At 58.3% G+C, this 22,043-nt stretch overlaps 1 protein-coding gene and 1 long non-coding RNA gene across 2 annotated transcripts in view; both read left to right on the forward strand.

Moving 5' to 3' along the window:
- The window catches only part of LOC140901866 (immunoglobulin superfamily member 1), a 263,932-nt gene that overhangs the window by 179,640 nt on the left and 62,249 nt on the right, over positions 1-22,043 (forward strand). Inside the window, 3 exon segments of the mRNA XM_078850366.1 lie at positions 10,830-11,114; positions 13,067-13,405; positions 15,177-15,293. Coding sequence (XP_078706492.1) covers positions 10,830-11,114; positions 13,067-13,405; positions 15,177-15,293 — 741 coding nt within the window.
- LOC140902287 (uncharacterized) lies at positions 17,316-22,036 on the forward strand. The gene is made up of 3 exons (XR_012156041.2): positions 17,316-17,992; positions 18,411-18,603; positions 21,443-22,036. It is a non-coding gene; the product is annotated as an uncharacterized LOC140902287 (long non-coding RNA).

Here is a 22,043-nt window from a genome sequence, read left to right on the forward strand (position 1 = left end):
AGCTCCACCAGAGGGCTGGAGGCTCTGGACTCAGGGTGCTCAGTTTACAGGGTGGGCGCGGGGCTGTCCCTCCGGAGAGAGTGCCTTGTTCCCCTGGAGGTGGATGGGAGGAAGGTCAATGGATACTGGGATACGGGCGCGGAGGTGACGCTGGCCCGGCCCGAGGTGGTGGCCCCAGATCGGGTGGTGCCCAACACCTATCTGACCCTGACAGGGGTGGGCGGGACCCCATTTAAGGTGCCCGTGGCAAGGGTACACCTGAAATGGGGGGCCAAGGAGGGCCCCAAGGATGTGGGGGTACACCACCATTTGCCCACTGAAGTTTTGATGGGGGGAGACCTAGAGGACTGGCCAAGCAAGCCCCAGGCCGCCCTGGTTGTGACGCGTAGCCAGAGCCGGCGAGGGGCACTGCGCCCTGACCTCGGGGAGGGTATCACACCGGAGGCGCAGGACCCTACCCTGGTGGGGAGGGAGGGCCGAGGGGCACGGCTCAGAGAGGCGGAGGCCTCGGACCTGGCCAGCGAGAGGGAACCGGGCCCCATCCCTTCCCCAGCCGCTGAGTTCCAGGCCGAGTTGAGGAAAGATCCCTCCTTGCGGAAGCTCAGGGACCTGGCCGACCTCAGTGTGGTACGGACCATGAGGAGAGGCTGCCAGGAGAGGTTCCTGTGGGAGAAGGGGTTCCTGTACCGAGAATGGGCTCCCCCAGGGGAAGTAGAGTCCTGTGGGATCAGGAGGCAGCTGGTGGTCCCCCAGAAGTATCGCCGCAGGCTCCTGTACCTGGCCCATGACATCCCCCTCGCAGGGCACCAGGGAATCCGGCGCACCCGGCAGAGGTTGCTACAGAACTTTTACTGGCCCGGGGTCTTTACCACAGTCCGGCAGTATTGCCGATCCTGTGACCCTTGTCAGAGGGTGGGGAAGGCCCGGGACAAGGGGAAAGCGGCTTTGAGACCTTTGCCCATCATAGAGGAGCCTTTCCAGAAGGTGGCCATGGACATCGTGGGGCCTCTCAGCAAGACGACCCGGTCGGGGAAGAAATACATTCTGGTGGTGGTAGATTTTGCCACCCGCTACCCCGAGGCAGTGCCCTTAGCTTCCATTGAAGCAGACACCGTGGCCGATGCGCTCCTGACCATTTTCAGCCGAGTGGGGTTCCCCAAGGAAGTCTTGACAGACCAAGGCTCCAACTTCATGTCGGCCCTGCTCCGGTGCTTGTGGGAGAAATGTGGGGTCCGGCACGACTGGGCCTCAGCTTATCACCCCCAGTCCAATGGGCTGGTGGAGAGGTTTAACGGGACGCTAAAGATGATGCTGAAAACCTTTATGAACCAGCACCCACAGGATTGGGACAAGTACTTACCTCACCTGCTGTTCGCATACAGGGAGGTGCCCCAGGAGTCTACCGGATTTTCGCCTTTCGAACTGTTATATGGCAGGAGGGTGAGGGGCCCCCTGGACCTGATGAGAGACGAGTGGGAGGGGAAGGCCACTCCCGATGGAGAGTCAGTGGTGGAGTATGTCCTGATCTTCCGAGAGAGACTGGCTGAACTCATGGACCTGGCCAGGGAGAATCTGGCCAGAGCCCAGAGGAAGCAGAAGGTCTGGTATGACCGCATGGCACGGGCCCGTGCTTACGCCACCGGGGATCAGGTGATGGTTCTCATCCCAGTGAGAAAGAACAAACTACAGGCCGCCTGGGAGGGCCCTTTCAAGGTCGTCAAGCAGCTCAATGAGGTAAACTATGTGGTGGAGCTGTCAAACCGGGCGCACCACCGCCGGGTGTACCATGTGAATATGATGAAGCCATATTATGCCAGGGGGAATGTGGTGTTGGCCGTGTGTGGACAGTGGGAAGAGCAGGGAGATGACCCTTTAGTAGATCTATTCCCTGGGACCAGAGCTGGTTTCCCCCTGGAAACAATTCCCCTCTCGGATCAGCTAACCCCTGCCCAGCAAGCTGAGGTCAGGGGGGTGCTGCATCCGTACCGACAGCTGTTTTCCAACCAGCCTGGACGCACTAATCTGACTGTCCACCGGGTGCAGACAGGGTCGCACCCGCCGATAAGATGCTCCCCTTCCGAGTCACAGGGAAAACTGCTCAGGACCTGGAAAGAGAGGTCCGGGACATGCTGGCTTTGGGGGTGATCCAGCCATCTGCCAGCCCTTGGGCCTCGCCGGTGGTGCTGGTCCCCAAAAAGGACGGGTCGGTCCGGTTCTGTGTGGACTATCGGAAGCTCAGTGCCATCACTGTATCTGATGCCTACCCCATGCCCAGGCCGGACGAGCTCCTAGACAAGCTGGGAGGAGCTCGGTACCTTACCACCATGGACCTTACAAAGGGCTACTGGCAAGTGCCGCTGGATGCAGATGCCCGACTGAAATCGGCCTTTATCACCCCTCTGGGGCTCTATGAGTTCCTGACCCTGCCTTTCGGCCTCAAGGGAGCGCCAGCCACCTTCCAGCGCCTGGTGGACCAGCTCCTGAGGGGGATGGAGAGTTTTGCCGTGGCGTATATTGATGACATCTGTGTCTTTAGCCAGACCTGGGAGGACCACGTGTCCCAGGTTAGACAAGTGCTGGACCGACTCCAGGGGGCTGGGCTGACTGTAAAAGCGGAGAAGTGCAAGGTGGGGATGGCGGAAGTATCTTACCTGGGCCATCGGGTGGGGAGCGGCCGCCTAAAGCCGGAACCAGCCAAGGTGGAGGTGATCAGAGACTGGCCCGCTCCCCACACCAAAAAGCAGGTCCAAGCCTTTATTGGGATGGCAGGATACTACCGAAGATTTGTGCCCCACTTTAGCGCCATCGCCACCCCCATCACGGAGCTATGCAAGAAGGGGAAGCCAGACAAGGTGGTCTGGACCGAACAGTGCCAGGTGGCTTTCCAGGCGCTGAAGAAGGCTCTGGTCAGTGGCCCAGTTCTGGCAAACCCAGACTTTGACAAGCCCTTTGTGGTGTTCACCGACGCCTCAGACACGGGACTGGGGGCGGTGTTAATGCAGGAGGATGAAAAGGGGGAGAGACACCCCATCGTGTACCTGAGCAAGAAGTTGCTACCCCGGGAGCAACACTACGCGGCCATCGAGAAGGAGTGCCTGGCCATGGTGTGGGCCCTCAAGAAACTAGAACCCTATCTCTTCGGGCGGCACTTCACCGTCTACACCGACCACTCTCCCCTGACCTGGCTGCACCAGATGAAAGGAGCCAACGCCAAACTCCTGAGATGGAGCCTGCTCCTGCAGGATTACGACATGGACGTGGTCCACGTGAAGGGAAGTGCCAACCTGATAGCGGATGCGCTGTCCCGGAGAGGGGGCCCCGAACTTCCCCAGGTCACTGGTCAGCGTGACCCCGCTCAGTTCAGTCTCAAAGGGGGGAGAGATGTGACGATGTGACTCAGCAGGGAGAGGGGAGTGTTGACCTGGGAATGTGCCCTGGGGATGGGAGACCTGAGAGCCTGTCACCTGAGCCAGGAGGGGGAGGGGGAGGTGACACCTCTGCCCAGGAATGTGGACAGAGGCTGCAGCAGGGAACCTGCTGGGGGGGTTTAGTTTCAGTTTGGGGCTGGGTGGAGGAACACAGGGAACCCCAGGGCTGGGGTCTAAGCTCCCTGCTCCCCCAGAAGGACGTGATTGAGGGGTCCTGGTTGTACCCACAAGCTCTGTTTTTGGACTGTGTTCCTGTTGTCCAATAAACCTTCTGTTTTACTGGCTGGCTGAGAGTCTCAGTGGATCCCAGGAAGAGGGGTGCAGGGCCTGGACTCCCCCACACTCCGTGACACAGGGAGAGCACCGCCTGTGTCTGTGGGGAGCCCGGGGCACTGTGGGGCCAAGCACTCGATAACTAACCCTTTCCCAGCTGGATTTCCCACTCTGTCCGCTCCCTTTCCTTAGGGCCAGTACCCAGCATTTCACAGCCACGGTCACCCCACCCATCTGCCACCTGCCCCTTCGCAGCCAGCTCCTGCCAGGGGTTCCCCATCAACTCTAAACCAGCCACCCCTCGGTTACAGCCTCCCCGTCGGGGATCCAGGTCGCTCCCCACCCATCCAGGGCCGCACTGGGCAGGGTGCATTTGGCCCTAAATCCCCCCAGTAGTACCTATCGGGGCTCATCGCCCAGCCCTGAGCCGGGCCACCCGGCGTCCTAAGACAGAGCCCGTAGCCCCCTCTGTGTGGGGATGCCGCATCTGGTCCTGGTGATGGAATAATGGCACTTCCTGCCCCCCAGGTCTCTGTCCCCCTCCTCTCTCTGCAGTGGGGTTCCCCAGCCCCTTTTCTCTCCCTCTTTCTCCCTAGACCTCCCCGGCCCTGTATTTCTATTGTACAAACCCCCAGAGCTTCCCTCTCCCCTGCCCCCCAAATCTTCCCACCCCAGGGGAGGCTGTGATACCAGAGCCTCCCAATGTCCCCTCGTGGTGGGTTCAACCAACGAAGGTGAGTGAGAAGTTCAGGCAGCCTCACGAGAACCTGGACGAATGAACGTTGAGGGGAAAGTTGGCGAGACAGAAAGACGGGATTAGTCCAACCCGAGCGGCCGCCAGACAGAACCCACGGGCCGGGCTGGGGCCCGCTTGGGACACGGGAGAAACTGGGGAGCAGAAATCTGTGACCAAAATTGGGGTGTGTCACAGACTCACAGGACGTGCCCATTCTTGGACCCACTCCCTGGGGGGAACCCCCTTCAGTGCCTTCTCTCGGGGGTTAGGCCCCTCCACCTTGCTGGGGCCCAGCCTTGCCGGGGTTACGAGGACTCTGCCACATGGGAGGGAGGAAGGGGAGCCCTCGAGGTCAGGCAGGCCACTGGGTAAAGGGAGTGGGAGCGAAGACTCAGATCCTTTCGCTAGCCAATCCCATCGGGGTGGGTATAAGCCAGGAAAGTTCCCCACAATAGCGGGACCATTCCCCCGCTTACACACAGCACCACCCCTGACTTGTAGGGGACTGTGCAAGTCTCTCCTATCCACGGAGGTTTATAACCTTGAGCTCCGCCCCTCACCCTCTAACTGATGTGTTACCTGGGAAAGGCCCCCCCGCCGATAAGATGCTCCCCATTCCGAGTCACAAGGGAAAACTGCTCAGGACCTGGAAAGAGAGGTCCAGGAAATGCTGGCTTTGGGGGTGATCCAGCCATCTGCCAGCCCTTGGGCCTCACCCGTGGTGCTGGTCCCCAAAAAGGATGGGTCGGTCCGGTGCTGTGTAGACTATTGGAAGCTCAATGCCATCACTGTATCTGATGCCTACCCCATGCCCAGGCCTGATGAGCTCCTAGACAAGCTGGGAGGAGCTCGGTACCTTACCACCACGGACCTTACAAAGGGCTACTGGCAAGTGCCGCTGGATGCAGATGCCCGGCTGAAATCAGCCTTTATCACCCCTCTGGGGCTCTATGAATTCCTGACCCTGCCTTTCGGCCTCAAGGGAGCGCCGGCCACCTTCCAGCGCCTGGTGGACCAGCTACTGAGGGGGATGGAGAGTTTTGCCGTGGCGTATATTGATGACATCTGTGTCTTTAGCCAGACCTGGGAGGACACGTGTCCCAGGTTAGACAAGTGCTGGACCGACTCCAGGGGGCTGGGCTGACTGTAAAAGCAGAGAAGTGCAAGGTGGGGATGGCCGAAGTATCTTACCTGGGCCATCGGGTGGGGAGCGGCCGCCTAAAGCCGGAACCAGCCAAGGTGGAGGTGATCAGAGACTGGCCCGCTCCCCACACCAAAAAGCAGGTCCAAGCCTTTATTGGGATGGCAGGATACTACCGACGATTTGTGCCCCACTTTAGCGCCATAGCCACCGCCATCACTGAGCTATGCAAGAAGGGGAAGCCAGACAAGGTGGTCTGGACCGAGCAGTGCCAGGAGGCTCTGGTCAGTGGCCCAGTTCTGGCAAACCCAGACTTTGACAAGCCCTTTGTGGTGTTCACCGACGCCTCAGACACGGGACTGGGGGCGGTGTTAATGCAGGAGGATGAAAAGGGGGAGAGACACCCCATCGTGTACCTGAGCAAGAAGTTGCTACCCCGGGAGCAACACTACGCGGCCATCGAGAAGGAGTGCCTGGCCATGGTGTGGGCCCTCAAGAAACTAGAGCCCTATCTCTTCGGGTGACACTTCACCGTCTACACCGACCACTCTCCCCTGACCTGGCTGCACCAGATGAAAGGAGCCAACACCAAGCTCCTGAGGTGGAGCCTGCTCCTGCAGGATTACGACATGGACATGGTCCATGTGAAGGGAAGTGCCAACCTGATAGCGGATGCGCTGTCCCGGAGAGGGGTCCCCAAACTTCCCCAGGTCACTGGTCAGAGTGACCCCGCTCAGTTCATTCTCGAAGGGGGGAGAGATGTGAGGATGTGACACAGCAGGGAGAGGGGAGTGTTGACCTGGGAATGTACCCTGGGGATGGGAGACCTGAGAGCCTGTCACCTGAGCCAGGAGTAGGACGATGTGACACAGCAGGGAGAGGGGAGTGTTGACCTGGGAATGTACCCTGGGGATGGGAGACCTGAGAGCCTGTCACCTGAGCCAGGAGTAGGACGGGGAGGTAACACATCTGCCCAGGAATGTGAACAGAGGCTGCAGGACAGAGCCTGCTGGGGGGGTTTAGTTTCAGTTTGAGGCTGGGTGGAGGAACGCAGGGAACCGCAGGGCTGGGGTCTAAGCTCCCTGCTCCCCCAGAAGGACTTGACTGAGGGGTCCTGGGTGTACCCACAAGCCCTGTTTTGGACTGTGTTCCTGTTGTCCAATAAACCTTCTGTTTTACTGGCTGGCTGAGAGTCTCAGTGAATCCCAGGAAGAGGGGTGCAGGGCCTGGATTTCCCCACACTCCATGACACCTGGCTACCACTCCAGCTGCTCCCAGATCCTGCTATAGCCCCATTTGGGGTCAGAAATCTGTTCCTTAGAGCGGTCATCCTCCTCCAGCTGCACGATTAACTGTGCTTTGGTGAACGTTCCAAGGCTCAACTCTCTCTTTTTGCACAGGGTTACAATGTCCTTCTTAAGGAGACGGTGACAGGCCGTCACTCCACTCTTCCCAAGTTGTTGTGGACTCACAGGCCTGGGTGCTCTCAGCTCCCCACAGTTTCCAGGGAGAACCTCTCGTGTGCCAGCCCTTCTCGAGGTCACCACCTCTTTGCCAGGGTCGAGCTGCAGACTCCTCTGCCCCTGGGACCGCTCGCTGCAATCCCCAGGGGAACCCTGTTACTGCAAAAGTCCTTCTCTCTCCCAGGGCCAAGCCGCAGACTCCTCCGCCTCTGAGACTGCTCACCCCCGTTACTGCATAGTCCTTCTCGCTGGTCACACGCTCCCAGGGGCTAACCGCCCCCCAAAACCGCTCCTCTCTGAGCCTTCAGCACGCCTGGTCCTCGTCAATCCCCCTTCGTTTTACTGCTCCCCAGTCACTTACTGCAGGAAGCGCCTTCCGCAAAGTGCAGCACATCCCACCGCTGCCACCAGTTGTCACGGAGTCCCTGGGCCATGCTCTGGACCTGCTCCCCATGAAGCCAGGCAGGACTCTGGGGAAGTCTCCTTTCTGTGAGCAGCCTGTCTGCAGGGCACACAGCTCCCCCGGCTCCACCTTCCTGGGTGTGACCTCGGAGCATTCAGCATCCTCTGCCCCTCCGTGTGCTTCCCACAGCGAGTCCGCCCAGGCAGGTATCCTGGGGAAGCCAGAGGGTCCTGCCCCCCAACTCCGCAGTCAGATGGGACTCTAAGCCAGCCTGTAAAACAGAGGTTTATTAGATGACAGGAACATGGTCTAAACCAGAGCTTGTAGGTGTAGAGAACAGGACCCCTCGGCCGGCTCCATTTTGTGGGGCAGTGAGCCAGACAACCCCTGCACTTTACTCCACGTCCCCAGCCAGCCCCAAACTGAAACTCCCTCCAACCCCTCTTCCTCTGGGCTTTGTCCCTTTCCCGGATTAGGAGGGCACCTGATTCCTTTGTTCTCCAACCCTTTAGTAGTCACCTTGCAGGGGGGAAGGGCCGAGGTCATCAGTTGCCAGGAGACAGAGCGTCGGCCATTTATGTACACTGGCCCTTTGCTCTGTAATAATGACAGCTTATGCTCTAATAAATTGGTTAGTCTCTAAGGTGCCACAAGTACTCCTTTTCTTTTTGCTCTGTAATAATTACACTTCCTTATCTCACCACCTGGAGACTTGAGAAATGCATAGGGGAAACTGATGCACCCCTACAGTATTCAGAGGAAACATTAAGAACAGTCCCATTTCATCGCAGGGACATAGGGCAGGGGGCAGAAAGAGGGGGACAGGGACATGAGGGGACACGGGATGGGTCTCAATGCATGAATGTTGGGGGTGGGGGGTGAAGGCTAAACAAGCTGGGGAGCCAGAGCTTGGGCATCTGCCGCGGGTGTGGGGGAGGGGAGTTTCTCTTGAGCTCTGTCCCCGTGATCTTGCCCTCTCCCCTTTCTGGGGGGCTGGTTGGCTTTTGCAGCATCCTGAGGTGTCCCTTTTGCAGCATCCTGAGGTGAGCTCTGCCCTGGGCCCTGAGATGTGCAGACCCACTGCCCCGGGTATGGGATCGGGAAGGGACATGGGGCCTTTCACCTCCAGGGGGCTGGCTCAAATCTGTGTCCTTTTCTCTTAGCACCTGAGGTCTAGCCCCGCCCCCCAACCAGAGCCAGGAAAGAACCCAGGAGTCCTGGCTCCCAGCCACCCCCACCTCCCAATCACTAGACCCCATTCCCCTCCCAGAGCCGGGGTATAGAACAGGCTAGGTGCCGGGCATCAGGTTTATACAGAATGTCACTGGCAGTAGAAGAAACAGGAAGCGAGCGCCTGTTCTGGCCAGACTTCCCCTTTCCTGGATTTATCCACTGCTCCTTTATCAACTCAGGATCTACATTTACCCCTCCCTCCCCTGCTCACGGGGACCAGAAACCACAACCCCACCCCCCTCAAACCCACCGTTGTGTCTCTGTGCCACATCACTCAGCTAAGAACGGCGTGTGCAGCGATGGTACCTGAGAAGGAGGTTGGCCAGGTCCCTCCACGCTCATGCTCCAGGGCTGGGGCTGGGCCCAGCTGGGTCAGGAAGGAATCTCTGTCCCGCTCCTTGGGAGAGGGTTTCTTTGTGGGGGGCACTGTGTGTGGGAGGGGGGTAGAAGCCCTCCTCTGCTCTGAGCTGCTGCTTCAGGGAGGCTAGACGGGCCTGTTGGAAAAGCTCAGGGCAGCCTGGACACCTCTTGACACCTCCTGAGATTGCCCCGTTCCCAGCTGGTCCCCGGACTGGGCAACTCCCATGTGGGGTTGGCTTGTGATGGGCGGTGGCGTGGGACCAGGCAGCTGCAGGAGGGGATGTGGTTTGCTGGGTGTTGCAGGGAGCCTGCTTTGCTCTGACTGTGGTAGATTTGGGCTGGAGATAGCAGAGAAACCACCTGATGGGAAGAAAGGGGCCGAGCGCATCACGGGCTTCCTGGGGCTGCAGCCCCCGGCGCAGTTCCTCATTCCGCTCGCACTCGGGCCTCAGGCTCAGTGGAGCTCAGCACTGGGGTGTTGGTGGCAGCGCTGAGGGGCCCCCCACTGCCCATCATGGCGTCTGCTCTCACCGTCCTCTTCCTCGGTGAGTATCGGAGACAGCCAGGACGTGTGTCCATGTGGGGGGTGGATCTGAGACCAGGGCGTGTGTCCATGTGGGGGGTGGGGTGGGGTGGAAATGAGACCAGGGTGTGGGATCCAGTTGCTCTGGGATCTGGTCACTAACGATCTGTCTCCTCTCCAGGCTGCTGGCTGGCCGGTCACAGCGGGGCGTGGGGAGGTGAGTATCAGTCTGGGGGGAGAACAGTAACATCAAGGACGGGGGAGGGGATCTGAGTCCTGAACCTTACCCAAAACTCAACACAAACTCCCCCTGGGCGCTCAGACCCGTCCCAGTTCTTCTCTGCCCCACCCCACCAGGGAGTAACGAGGAGCCGACCTTGGCTCCCGGGGTCTGACAAAGCGGATGGGGACCATCCACCGGTTCAGTGTCCTGCCCCCCCAGGCTGGGAAGATTGCGGGGAGGGAGGGGAGAATGTGGATTTATTTAAACTCATACAAACCTTATCAGGGCCCACCCGTGGGCTCTAGATCCCCTCGGGATAACCAAAATGTTCACGGTCAGTGCAGCCGTGGGGCAGAACCCCCCCAGATCAGCTCCCGCCCCAACACCTCCCTCCCCAGCACTCACAGCCGCCCACCCCGTGATCCCAAGACCTGGGGAAAGGTGGGTCTCTGCACTGATGGGACGCTCAGAGCCAGGCTCTGCCCTGAGCCCAGCAGAGGGGACAGAGTCACTGGGGGTTCCCCAGCCGGGGGGAGAAGCAGCTACTGGACATTCAGGGCTGAGGGAGGCGGGGGATCTCTGCCCCCAGCGGGAGCTGCAGAGCAGGGGGGCCTTTCCCAGGTAACACATCAGTTAGGGGGTGACGGGCGGAGCTGAAGGTTATAAACCTCAGTGGATAGGAGAGACTTGCACAGTCCCCTACAAGTCAGGGGTGGTGCTGTGTGTAAGCGGGGGAATGGTCCCGCTATGGTGGGGAACTTTCCTGGCTTATACCCACCCCGGTGGGATTGGCTAGAGAAAGGATCTGAGTCCTCGCTCCCACTCCCTTTACCCAGCGGCCTGCCTGACCTCGAGGGCTCCCCTTCCTCCCTCCCGTGTGGCACAGTCCTCGTAACGCCGGCGAGGCTGGGGCCCAGATTCCTGCTCGACCCCCAACCTTGTTGTGGTCACTTCAGGAAGGGGCGAGGGTGTCCCCTCTCCCAGGTGCTCTCTCTGCGCTGGATGCTTCCCTGACCCACTGATCATTACATTGCTTCCCCCTGCAGAGCCCAGCTACCCCAAACCCAACATCTCCCTGAGCCCCAGCTGGGGGGTCTCCCTGGGGGGAGCCGTGGCCGTCTGGTGTCGGGGGTAGCACCGGGGCATGCGGTTCATGCTGAATAAAGATGGACGCCGTTTCCAAACTGTGGCTTCGAAGGGGTTGGAGGCTGTGTTTCCCATCAGCAACGTGCGCCGGGAGGACCGGGGGAGCTACAGCTGCTCCTATCAGGACAGATTGGAGCCGTTCGCCATGTCGTCCCCCAGCGACCCCGTGGATCTGGCGGTGACAGGTGAGGGGCCCGGCTCGGCGTCCCCGTTCCCAGCCCCACCCCCAGTCTGACCCTCACGGGGGCTCGGTGCTAGTGGGATGCTCAGAGCCAGGCTCTGCCCTGAGCCCTGACCCCGCAGTGGGGACGCCCAGCCGGGGAGCGGGGACGGAGTCACTGGGGGGTTCCCCAGCCAGGGGGGAGCAGCAGCCCCTGGGGACTTGGGGCAGGGAGGTGACTTTAATGCTGCCCCTTGTGCGTAGGAACCGTGAGTCGCTATTTAATCCCGTGATCCCCTCCCCACTGTTCTCCTGGCGCGGCCACAGACTCTGTGTCCTTGTTTGTCGGGGAGCTTCAATCTTGGGGGATCTCAGACCGACCACCCACAAACTGAGACGCCCACAGTTAGGGGAGACCTCTGCAAACACTGGCCTCAGTAGCGCTGGATCCCTTGTGTTGGGGGAGCAGGTAGGCCCCTGCCATGGTCAGGACCCCGTTGTGCCGGGCGCTGCATAAACACAGAGTGAAGAAACTGTCCCTGCCCCTGGGAGCTCACAAAGGAAAGTTAATCTGTCTGTGCCACAGTTGCCCCCTGTAAAAGGGGTATAAAGGTGCATCGCTGCCTCCCAGGGGGCTGACTTCCTTCCTGTGTGGGGCTCAGGCCCTATAGTGCCAGGCTCCAGAGAGCAGCCTCTGAGTCGCCCTGTGCTCAGGGGGAAAGGGGGATGCAGTGAATGAGGCAGGGGCCACACACGGCGTATGAGGACCCCAAGAACTAGGCAGCCGCGGCTCCATGTGTGTGGGACTGGGAGCCCAGGTCACAGGGCCAGGTTTCTGGGTCAGGGGGACTCTGGAATCTGGGAGAGAATCTCTGCCAGGGGGCCCCTGGATCTGCCCATGCCAGGGCCAGACGGGGAATCATCGAAGATTTGGGTTGGAAGGGACCTCAGGAGGTCATCTTGTCCAACCCCCTGCTCAAAGCAGGACCAACGCCAACTAAATCATCCCAGCCAGGGCGTTGTCAAGCCGGGCCCTAAAAACCTCTAAGGATGGAGATTCCACCACCTCCCTAGGGAGCCCATTCCAGTGCCTCACCACCCTCCTAGTGAAATAGTTGTTACGGGTTGGATCACAGAAACCCCCTTGGGGCTCCTTCTAGTCTGGGTCCAGCTATCACTCACATTCCCTGAAGTTACTGTCCTTTGTTCCAGTTTCTTTCAGGTATCTTTGGGGGTGGAGAGGCTCTCTCTTTAGCCAGCTGAAGATAAAATGGAGGGGTCTTCCAGAGGTTTAAATAGATTTTCTCTTGTGGGTGGAGAACCCTCTCCTCTCTCCTATGCAAAGTCCAGCTACAAAATGGAGTTTTGGAGTCACTTGGGCAAGTCACAGTTCCTTACCAGCCAGGCCACATTCCTGGGAAAGCCCAGATGTGGACTGGCTTCTCCAAGTTCATTGTTGGCTTAAGGGCTTCTTGATTGGGCACTTACTGAGGACAGTCCTTTCTCAGGAAGCTGACCAACTGCTTCACTAAAACCTACTCAGAATCAAACAAGTACACAGCTAATACCCGTAACTTCGAATTCGATAAGGACACATGCATACAAATAGGATGAATAGATTCAGTAGGTGATGACCTTGACAGAGAAATGTTACGTGGCATATGTAGCATACAACACATTCTAGTTATGTCATTTATAGATTGACAAGTATATTTTCATAAAGCCTTATGGGGGCACCGTCACAATAGTGTTTCCTAATATCCAAAGGAGACCTCCCCCACTGCAACCTGAGACCATCGCTCCTTGTTCTGTCATCTGCCCCCACTGAGAACAGCCCAGCTCCATCCTCTTTGGAGCCCCCCTTCAGGGAGTTGAAGGCTGCTATCAAATCCCCCCTCACTCTTCTCTTCTGCAGCTGGAGGCCGGGGCTGGGTGGGTGCCCGGGTCTGGCTCTCACAGCCTGTCTCCTGTGCGCAGATCCCAGCTTACCCAGACCCTCCATCTCTCTGAGCCCCACTGGGGTCACCGCCCCAGGGGCAGACGTCACCATCCGGTGTCGGGGGCAGCGCCGGGACGTGAGGTTCTTCCTGCACAAGGCTGGAGACCGGAACCCGCCGCGACACATGGACCCTGCTGGGGACGGGGCCGAGTTCCACATCCCCACCGTGGGCCGGCAGCACGGAGGGAGCTACAGCTGCAGCTACCGGCCCCAATCAGAGCCCTTCGTCTCCTCGCAGCCCAGCCACCCCGTGCAGCTGGTGGTAGCAGGGGAGGGGCCCGGCTCCACGTCCCCGCTCCCAGCTGGACCCTCAGAAGGTCGGCACCCAGATGGGATGCTCAGAGCCAGGCTCTGCCCAGAGCCCTGGGACTCCCGTAGACAGGGAGCGGGGACAGTGTCACTGGGGGGTTCCCCAGGCAGGGGGGAGCAGCAGCTCCTGGAGTTTCCGGGCTGAGGGAGGGGGGATCCCTGTCCCCAGGGGGAGCTGCAGAGCAGGGGTCTTTCCCAGGGGATGCTCCCCCGGCTTCCCCAGCACTGGGGACTCACAGAGGAATCAGGGCCCAGGGGCTGCCCAGCCAGCTCCGTCCCCAGCCACAAACCCCCCTCCCCGGGACTGACAGTAACGATCGATGCTGAGTCACGGGCAGAGTTGGATTAAGGTTTCCTGGGGCCCTGGGCCAGAGCAAGAGGGAGTCTCTCCCCACCTTTTCACCTGCCCTCCCTCTCCTGTCCCGCCTCCTTGGCCTGTGGCCCCGCCCACAGCCCCACCCCCTTCTGCCCCTTCCCCGGTCCCGCCCCATTCCGTCCCCCCACTGCAGCCCTGCAACCCATTTGCTTCTTTCTGCTCCCGCCCACTGTGAGCCCAAGAGAAGCTCTGTCCCCCGACCCAGCCCCACACCCAGCTTGATCCTCCGGGGCTTTGCACTGATGGGACGCTCAGAACCAGGGTCTGCTCTGAGCCCTGGGCCCAGCAGAGGGGACACCCTGCCTGGCAGCCGGGACGGAGTCACTTGGGGGTTTCCCAGCCGGGGGTGAGCAGGAGCCACTGGAAGATATGGGCAGAGGGAGGGGGCAACCCTTCCCCCAGGGGGAGCTGCAGAGAAGGGGGCTTTTCCCAGGGGGATGTTCCCTTGCGTTGCTCCCGTTCTTGGGAGCCATAGAGGAGTTTGGGTCTGGGGTGGTGGGTAATTACTGTGGAAACAGGTCGTGGTGCCCAGGGGTGGGTGGGGCTGAGACGTCATGGGGAGGGTCAGCCCCGGACCCAGAGCTCCCCCGATGCCTCCTGCTCTGCAGGTCACTGCCTGGAGTTTGCTGGGGTATGCCAGGGGAGGGACAGGCTCTGGTGGGCTGAGCTGTGAAATTGGGCCCAGCTGGTGCCAGAGTCCTGCGGAAATACCCCCCCCTTATCAGGCCACATGACATCCCCCTGGCAATAGGAGTGAGGATTACCCAGAATTCCCTTTGTTCTTGCTTCCCCTCCCCCCACTGGGGGTCTATGGTACCCCCTGACACTCCCCCAGTAGATTTTCTGCCCCCTCTGGCTGCGCCCTGGTCCCCAGGGCCCTGGGCACCACCCGAGTGTGGGGGGCAGCGTGTGATGTTCCAGCCTCCCCTGGTGGGCACTGCCTGGATGTGTGTGTCAGCAGCCGAGATACCCCGGGGATGGGCTCACCGCACAGCAGACAGGCCGGGGCAGAGGCACGTGTGGGGGTGGACAGAGGGGTCCTATGGGGACAGGGAGCTGGGGTGGTTCCCAGTTGTGGGGGGCTAAAGCCCTGAGACTCTGATTGTTCCTATCCCCTGGCCTGGTTCTGGGGTGCCGGGTGTCTCAGGGGCAGTTCGTCCACTTGGGAGCCCCCTTCACCGGGGAAACTGAGGCTCAGGGCCCCTGGGGCAGCAGGATGTGGCCTCCCCTTGGGGGTCCAGCCCCAGGGAGGCTCCAAAGCCGCAGCTCCTGGGAAACCCCCAGTGGGGGGCTGGGCCGGTCCTGCTGGATGGGGTGTTGGGGGGCTCCAATCCCGGAGAAGCCGATGTCCCCATCCGAGCTGCCAAGTGACTCTTCCCTTCCCCCTTCATCATCCCCCCCAGGGTGCCCTGATTTCACCAACGCCAACATTGCCCGCATGGCGCTGGGCGCCGTGGTCCTGCTCGTCCTGGGGCTGATCCTGGCCGAAGCCTATTACAGCCGCCCGAGGGAGGTGCCCTAGGTGAGGTGATCCCCCCTTCTGAGCCCCTTGCTCCCCCCAGGGCCTGGGCCCAGGGTGACACGGGCCCCTCTAACCCGCCGTCTCTCTGTGCCCCCAGGAGTCTAGATCCGGCCGTGCTGGGAAGAGAATCTCCCCGGGGGACGAGCCGCTTCCCCTCGGGGGACTGAGATGCCAGCACAAACCCCCTGCCTCCAAATACCCCTTCCTCAGAGAATCCCCCCGCAAAACAGCTCCCAACCTGACAGCAGCTCCCCAGGATTGACCCTCCGACGCCGTGTGTGACAATTGACTGTAGATGGTTTATTTACCTGCAAGCTTTCTTGTGGTTGTGGGGACTAGGCTGTGGGTAATGAAGAAGGAGGTCTCACAGGGACATGTGACCATGTCACCTGATACTGGAATCTATCTTAAGCCTGGTGCTTTTCCATTTAGAAGGAGGGGTGGGAACCCAGAGAGACAAAGGAGTCCCGCCTTTGGCCAAAGCTCTAAAAGGGGGTGGAACAGAACAAAGGGGGCTCCCAGACATGAGGAATTGCCTAGTTACCATCTGAGCTAAAACCTAACAAGGGCTGTACCAGGGGAAGGATTGGGCCCAGACTAGGAAGGAGTCTAGTCTGGAAAGAAGCTTCTTGGAACATCTCTAAGGGGGAGATTTACCTGTATTCAGTTTCTTATGCATTAGGATTAGACTTGCGTGTTTTGTTTTATTGTGCTTGGTAACTTACTGTTATTACTTGAAACCACTTAAATCCTACTTTTAATACCTAATAATATCACTTTTGTTTATTAATTAACCCAGAGTAGTGATTAATACCTGGGGGAGCAAACAGCTGTGCATATCTCTCTATCAGTGTTATAGAGGGCGGATAATTTATGAGTTTACCCCTGTATAAGCTTTTTACAGAGTAAAATGGGTTTATTTGAGGTTTGGATCCCATTGGATGCTGGGTGTCTGGGTGCTGGAGATAGGTGACCTGCTGAGCGGGGTTTGGTTAAAGTCTCCAGCTTTGGGGGTGTGGACCAGACCTGGGTCTGTGTTTGCAGCGGACTAGTGTGTCTGGCTCAACAAGGCAGGGTTCTGGAGTCTCAAGGTGGCAGTGGAAAACGGCTCAGAGGTAATCTCAGAACATCAGGTGGCAGTCCGAAGGGTGTCTCTCTGACTGAACCCGTCACACCGTGAGCACGAGCCCCTGCAGTACCAGCTAGAGGAATGCCCCTGGGCTGGGCACATTGGCCTCCCTACGGAGCAGCCCCTGGAGGGTGATGCGGTCCCACTCATTGGCCCAGCCAGGCTGGTTCTGCCCAGGGCTGCCAGTGGGGAGCAGGGATGAAGCAGGGCTCAGCATGGGGAAGGCACCACCTGCATTAGGTTGGATATTAGGAAAAACTTTTTCACTAGGAGGGTTGTGAAACACTGGAATGCGTTCCCTAGGGAGGTGGTAGAATCTCCTTCCTTAGAAGTTTTTAAGGTCAGGCTTGACAAAGCCCTGGCTGGGATGATTTAATTGGGAATTGGTCCTGCTTTGAGCAGGGGGTTGGACTAGATGACCTCCTGAGGTCCCTTCCAACCCTGATATTCTATGATTCTATGATCTGCGGGGAGCCCAGAGCTCTGGGGGGCCAGGCACTCGATAACTAGCCCCTTCCCAGCTGGATTCCCAGCACTGCCCACTCTGCCCTCTCCCTTTCCTTGGGGCTGGGCACCCAGCATTTCTCAGCCACGGTCACCCCACCTGCCTGCCGCTTCGCAGCCAGCTCCTGCCTGGGGGTCCCCATCAAGTCTAAACTGGCCACCCCCAGTTATGGCCTCGTTCTCAGACACCCGCCGTCGTCCCCCGTCCATCCAGGACCTCACTGGGCGTGGCGCATTTGGCTCCAGCGCTTTCCCAACCGGTGGCTGGGTAGTTAAATCCCCCAGGACCACCAGGGCTCATCGCCCAGCCCTGAGCTGGGCCTCTCCCCCCATCCCGCAAAATCGCATTTCCCCAGCATCCCTAGACAGAGCCCCCGTCCCCCTGTGTGTGGGGAGGATGAGTCTGGCCCTGGTGCTGGAATAACGGCACTTACTGCACCCCCAGTGTCTGTCCCCCTCCTCTTTCTATAGTGGGGTCCCCCAGACCCTTTTCTGTCCCCCCTTTCTCTCTAGAACTCCCCCTCCCTGTATTTCTATTGTAGAACCCCCCCAGAAATTCCTGCCCCCCAAATTTTCCCACCGCAGAGGGCGGCTGTGATAACTGAGCCTCCAAATGTCGCAGCCAATGAAGATGAGTGAGAAGTTCCGGCAGCGTCACGAGAACCTGGACAAATGAACGTTGGGGGGAACGTTGGCGAGAAAAAAAGACGGGATTTGTCCAACCCGAGTGGCCGCCGGACAGACCCCACGGGTCGGGCTGGGGCCCGCCTGGGACACGGGAGAAGGGGGGGAGCAGAAATGCGTGACCCAAAATTGGGGTGTTGGAAACGAGGCCTCACTGGTAGATAAAATATTGCGGGGACGGGCTGTGCCGCCCACCACCCTTTGGGGGCCGTAAAGAAAGAGACTCGCTTCACCCTCCTGGCTGCCAGCCCCTGTCTTCTGGTCCCCCCGGGCTGTCTGGGCCCTGATCTGCGGAGACGTCCTGAGCAGAGCGGTCGAAGAGAGGGACCCTGACGCCATCACCTCTCCCCTGCTGAACCCCCAACCCGGGAGGAAATGAGGTCGGTGTGACATTGCACTCCATATTTTTATAAAAATATTTGTATATGTGTGGATATGATGTAACTGGAATATGCTTTATGCAAAAGTTTTCTTGTCAGGTATCATTACAAAGCTTATAATCAACTGAGTGTGGTCATCCTATTTGTAGGAATGTATCATTCTTGTATCTGAAACTAGGAATATGAAATATAACTCCGAAGTCCTATTGTAATTATGCAAAGTGTGGGCCATTAATGGTGGTTTGGAATCTTGATGGCTCCCATTCACCAGGACAATTGGTTGTAAACGGCTCTGTTTACTTGTGAGACTTCCTGTATACCTGTGTGCCAGCAAGCGGGTAATGAAGTCTCACAGGATATGTGATCATGTCACCTGAACGGAAATCCATCTTTAACAGGATGCTTTTCCATTTTGAAGGAGACAAAGGATTCCTGCCTTCTGCCAAAGCTATTAAAGGAACAGAACAAAGTGGGTCTCAGTCATGTTGAATCCCCTGCTTTTCACCTAAGATATCTCCTGGAATTAACAAGGACTGTACCAGGGAAAGGATTGGGCCCAGACTAGGAAGGAGTCAAGTCTGGGAAAGAAGCTTATTGGAATATCTCTGAAGGTGAGATTTACCTGTATTCAGTTTCTGAAATGTATTAGGCTTTGACTTGCGTGTTTTGTTTTATTTTGCTTGGTAACTTACTTTGTTCTGTCTGTTATTACTTGAAACCACTTAAATCCAACTTTTTATACTTAATAAAATCACTTTTGTGTATTAATTGACCCAGAGTAAGTGATTACTACCTGGGGGAGGAAAGAGCTGTGCGTATCTCTCTATCAGTGTTATAGATGGTGGGTAATTTATGAGTTTACCCTGTATAAGCTTTATACAGAGTAAAACAGGTTCATTTGGGGTTTGGATCCCATTGGGAGCTGGGTGTCTGGGTGCTGGAGACAGGAATACTTGCTGAGTGGTTCTGAATTAAAGCCTGCAGCTTTGGGGGTGTGGTTCAGACCCTGGTCTATGTTTGTAGCAGGCTGGCGGGTCTGGCTCAAACCGGACAGGACACTGAAGTCCTTAGCTGGCAGGGAAAAGAGACTCAGAGTTAGTTAAAGCACATCAGCAGACAGGCTCCCCGAAGAAGGTCAGAGCTGGGGGACCGGGGGGTAGGATTGCTGGGCATGTGAGGAGCGAGGGGGGAGCAGCACCCCCCAGTACTCCCTGGGCTGCCACTTCTTCTCCCAGAAGCCTCCCCTCTCACTGCCCTCCCTCCACATCCCTCCGCAGTTCCAGCCCCCTCAGCCTCAGGGTTCCCCATTTTCATTTTAGTCCCCTCAGTCTCCCCTCACAGCCCCTGTGTCATGGAGTGTAGCGGGGTCCAGGCCCTGCACCCCTCGTCCTGGGATTCACTGAGACTCTCAGCCAGCCAGTAAAACAGAAGGTTTATTGAACAACAGGAACACAGTCCAAAACAGAGCTTGTGGGTACAACCAGGACCCCTCAGTCAAGTCCTTCTGGGGGAGCAGGGAGCTCAGACCCCAGCCCTGCGGTTCCCTGCGTTCCTCCACCCAGCCCCAAACTGAAACTAAACCCCCCCAGCAGGCTCCCTCCTGCAGCTTCTGTTCACATTCCTGGGCAGAGGTGTTTCCTCCCCCTCCCTGTCCTGGCTCAGGTGACAGGCTCTCAGGTCTCCCATTGAAACTCCCCTGCCACATTCCCAGGTCAACACTCCCCCCACCCTGCTGTCTCACACCCTGTGCTGCAAATTCCCTGCCCGATAAGGGCCCCAACCCCACAGTCACCTCTCTCCTTGCCCCTGCCAAGGAGGGCAGCAAGCTGGGGGATTGTGGGGGGTCAGGCAGTGGGGTCAGGTTGGGGGGGAAATGTCCCTGCTTCACAATGAACCTGCTGCTCGTCTCCCTCCTGCTCTGGGGGCTGGGGGCAAGAGCTCCCAGGGGGGCTGGTTAGCAGGGGGGTCGGGGTCCTGGCACGAGGGTGCTGATTGAAGGAGGCTCATTGGGACCCTTCGGCCGGGCAGCTGATGTTCCTTGAATGCAGCCCTGGCCCGGCCCAACGCTGTGTGCGAGCCCCGGAGGGGCGACACTGCGATGGTGCCACCAGGAGTCCTGGCCCCAGCTCCCGCCCCAGCTCTAACCACTAGTCCCCACTCCCCTGCCAGAGCCTGGAACAGATGGAAATATTCGCAATCGTCAGCCAAAGGTTGAAGATCAGACTCTGTGGTCTCCTAGCACCTTCCCCAAGGCTGCAGGGTACATCGAAGGTGATCTTTCCCCCCTCCCCACAGAAACACAGACAAGCTGCGAACTACGTGACACTTCGCCAGGCTGACGGCTCCTGGGTTTGCTGGATGTTGCAGTGAGCTCAGCTTATTTTGACCGCACTAGATTTGGCCGGCAGATTAGAGACAAGCTCTGAGGTACTCAGGAAGACATGAGCCATCGCCGGCTTCCTGCGTCTGCAGCCTCCAGCTCAGCGCCTCATTTGGGGCTCAGTGGAGCTGGGCTCCAGGGCATTGGTGGCAGTGCTGAGGGGCCCCTCACTGCCTCATCATGGCATCTGCTCTCGCTATCCAAGACAGCCAGGGCGTGTGTCCATGGGGGAGATTTGAGACCAGGGTGTGTGTCCATGGCAGGTGGATCTGAGACCAGGGCATGTGTCCATGGGGGATCTGAGACCCGGGTGTGTGCCCGTGTGGGGTGGATCTGAGACCAGGGCATGTGTCCATGGGTGGGGGGGAGAGGACCTGAGACCAGGGCGTGTGTCCATGGGGGATCTGAGACCCGGGTGTGTGCCCATGGGGGGTGGATCTGAGACCAGGGTGTGTGTCCATGGGGGTGGATCTGAGACCAGGGCATGTGTCCATGGGGGGGGGGGGAATCTGAGACCAGGGCATGTGTCCATGGTGGGATCTGAGACCTGGGTGTGTGTCCATGGCGGTTGGATCTGAGACCAGGGTGTGTGTCCATGGTGGGTGGATCTGAGACCAGGCTGTGTGTCCATGGCGGGTGGATCTGAGACCAGGCTGTGTGCCCATGGGGGAGGGATCTGAGACCAGGGAATGTGTCCATGGTGGGGGCGGGGCGGGGGTCACAGACCAGAGTGTGTGTCCATGGGGGTGGGATCTGAGACCAGGGCATCATTCCCAGCGCTGTGTCGGGTACATCAACTGATCAGTCCTTACGGGTACTTATGGGTCATGTTGGTCTCTGATTTGGGTCGTGGTTCTGTTTGGACAGCAGTGGTGTGATGTCACCCCTAGGGCAGTGGGTGGGGAGAGTTCAGAGCTCCTGTAGGTAAACCTCTGCATTAAGCATCTTCACATAACTTTCATATGGCTTTGTATTATGCCTCTATTTTCCTACAACTCTGTATCAGATCCTTATATAGAAAACTTCGTATTGAGCCTTGGTATAATGTTAAACAAATGTCTTTTTGCTAGGAGTAGAATAAGATCTCCCCCCCCGGCCCCCGCTTTTAAGCAGTTGCCCTGTTGAATGAACGACATGTGAATGAGTAAGACGTGGAAGGCAGCACCTCCAGACAGCTGCAACAGTTGGAGAGGGGATGAAAGGCAGACCCAAGAACAATAAAACTTGTCAGCTGGGCTCACTAAAGAAGAGCAGACGTATGGATGGCCTTGGGGGTTAGAAGTGAGCACCCTCTTTTGAAAACACCCTCTTTCTAGCAGCAAGACAACACCCAGAAGGAAGCGGGGGACGCAGACACAGATTTTGTATCTGGGATGGATTTGCACGAGAGGGAAGCGGCTGTAAATGTGAAGTCTCTTGCAGAGGACCCCGGGTCTCGTCTTGTCAACATCGGAGCATCGATCCGGATCGGCAGAAGCCCGACTCCACTTCTCCCCCAACTAACTCACCTGGCTAGTGAAGTTAAAGGGAGCAACAAGTTGGTAACAACAACAAGACGGAGTGTGCTTGTGTGTATGTGAGCGTGTGTGTAATATATATCATATGCATATGATACAGCGTTAATTGATATATGTATAACCAATAAACATGGCATTTTGCCTTATTCCCCCT

The sequence above is a fragment of the Lepidochelys kempii genome, chromosome 23 (assembly GCF_965140285.1).
Source record: "Lepidochelys kempii isolate rLepKem1 chromosome 23, rLepKem1.hap1, whole genome shotgun sequence".
In the NCBI taxonomy this organism is placed as follows: Eukaryota; Metazoa; Chordata; order Testudines; family Cheloniidae; genus Lepidochelys; species Lepidochelys kempii.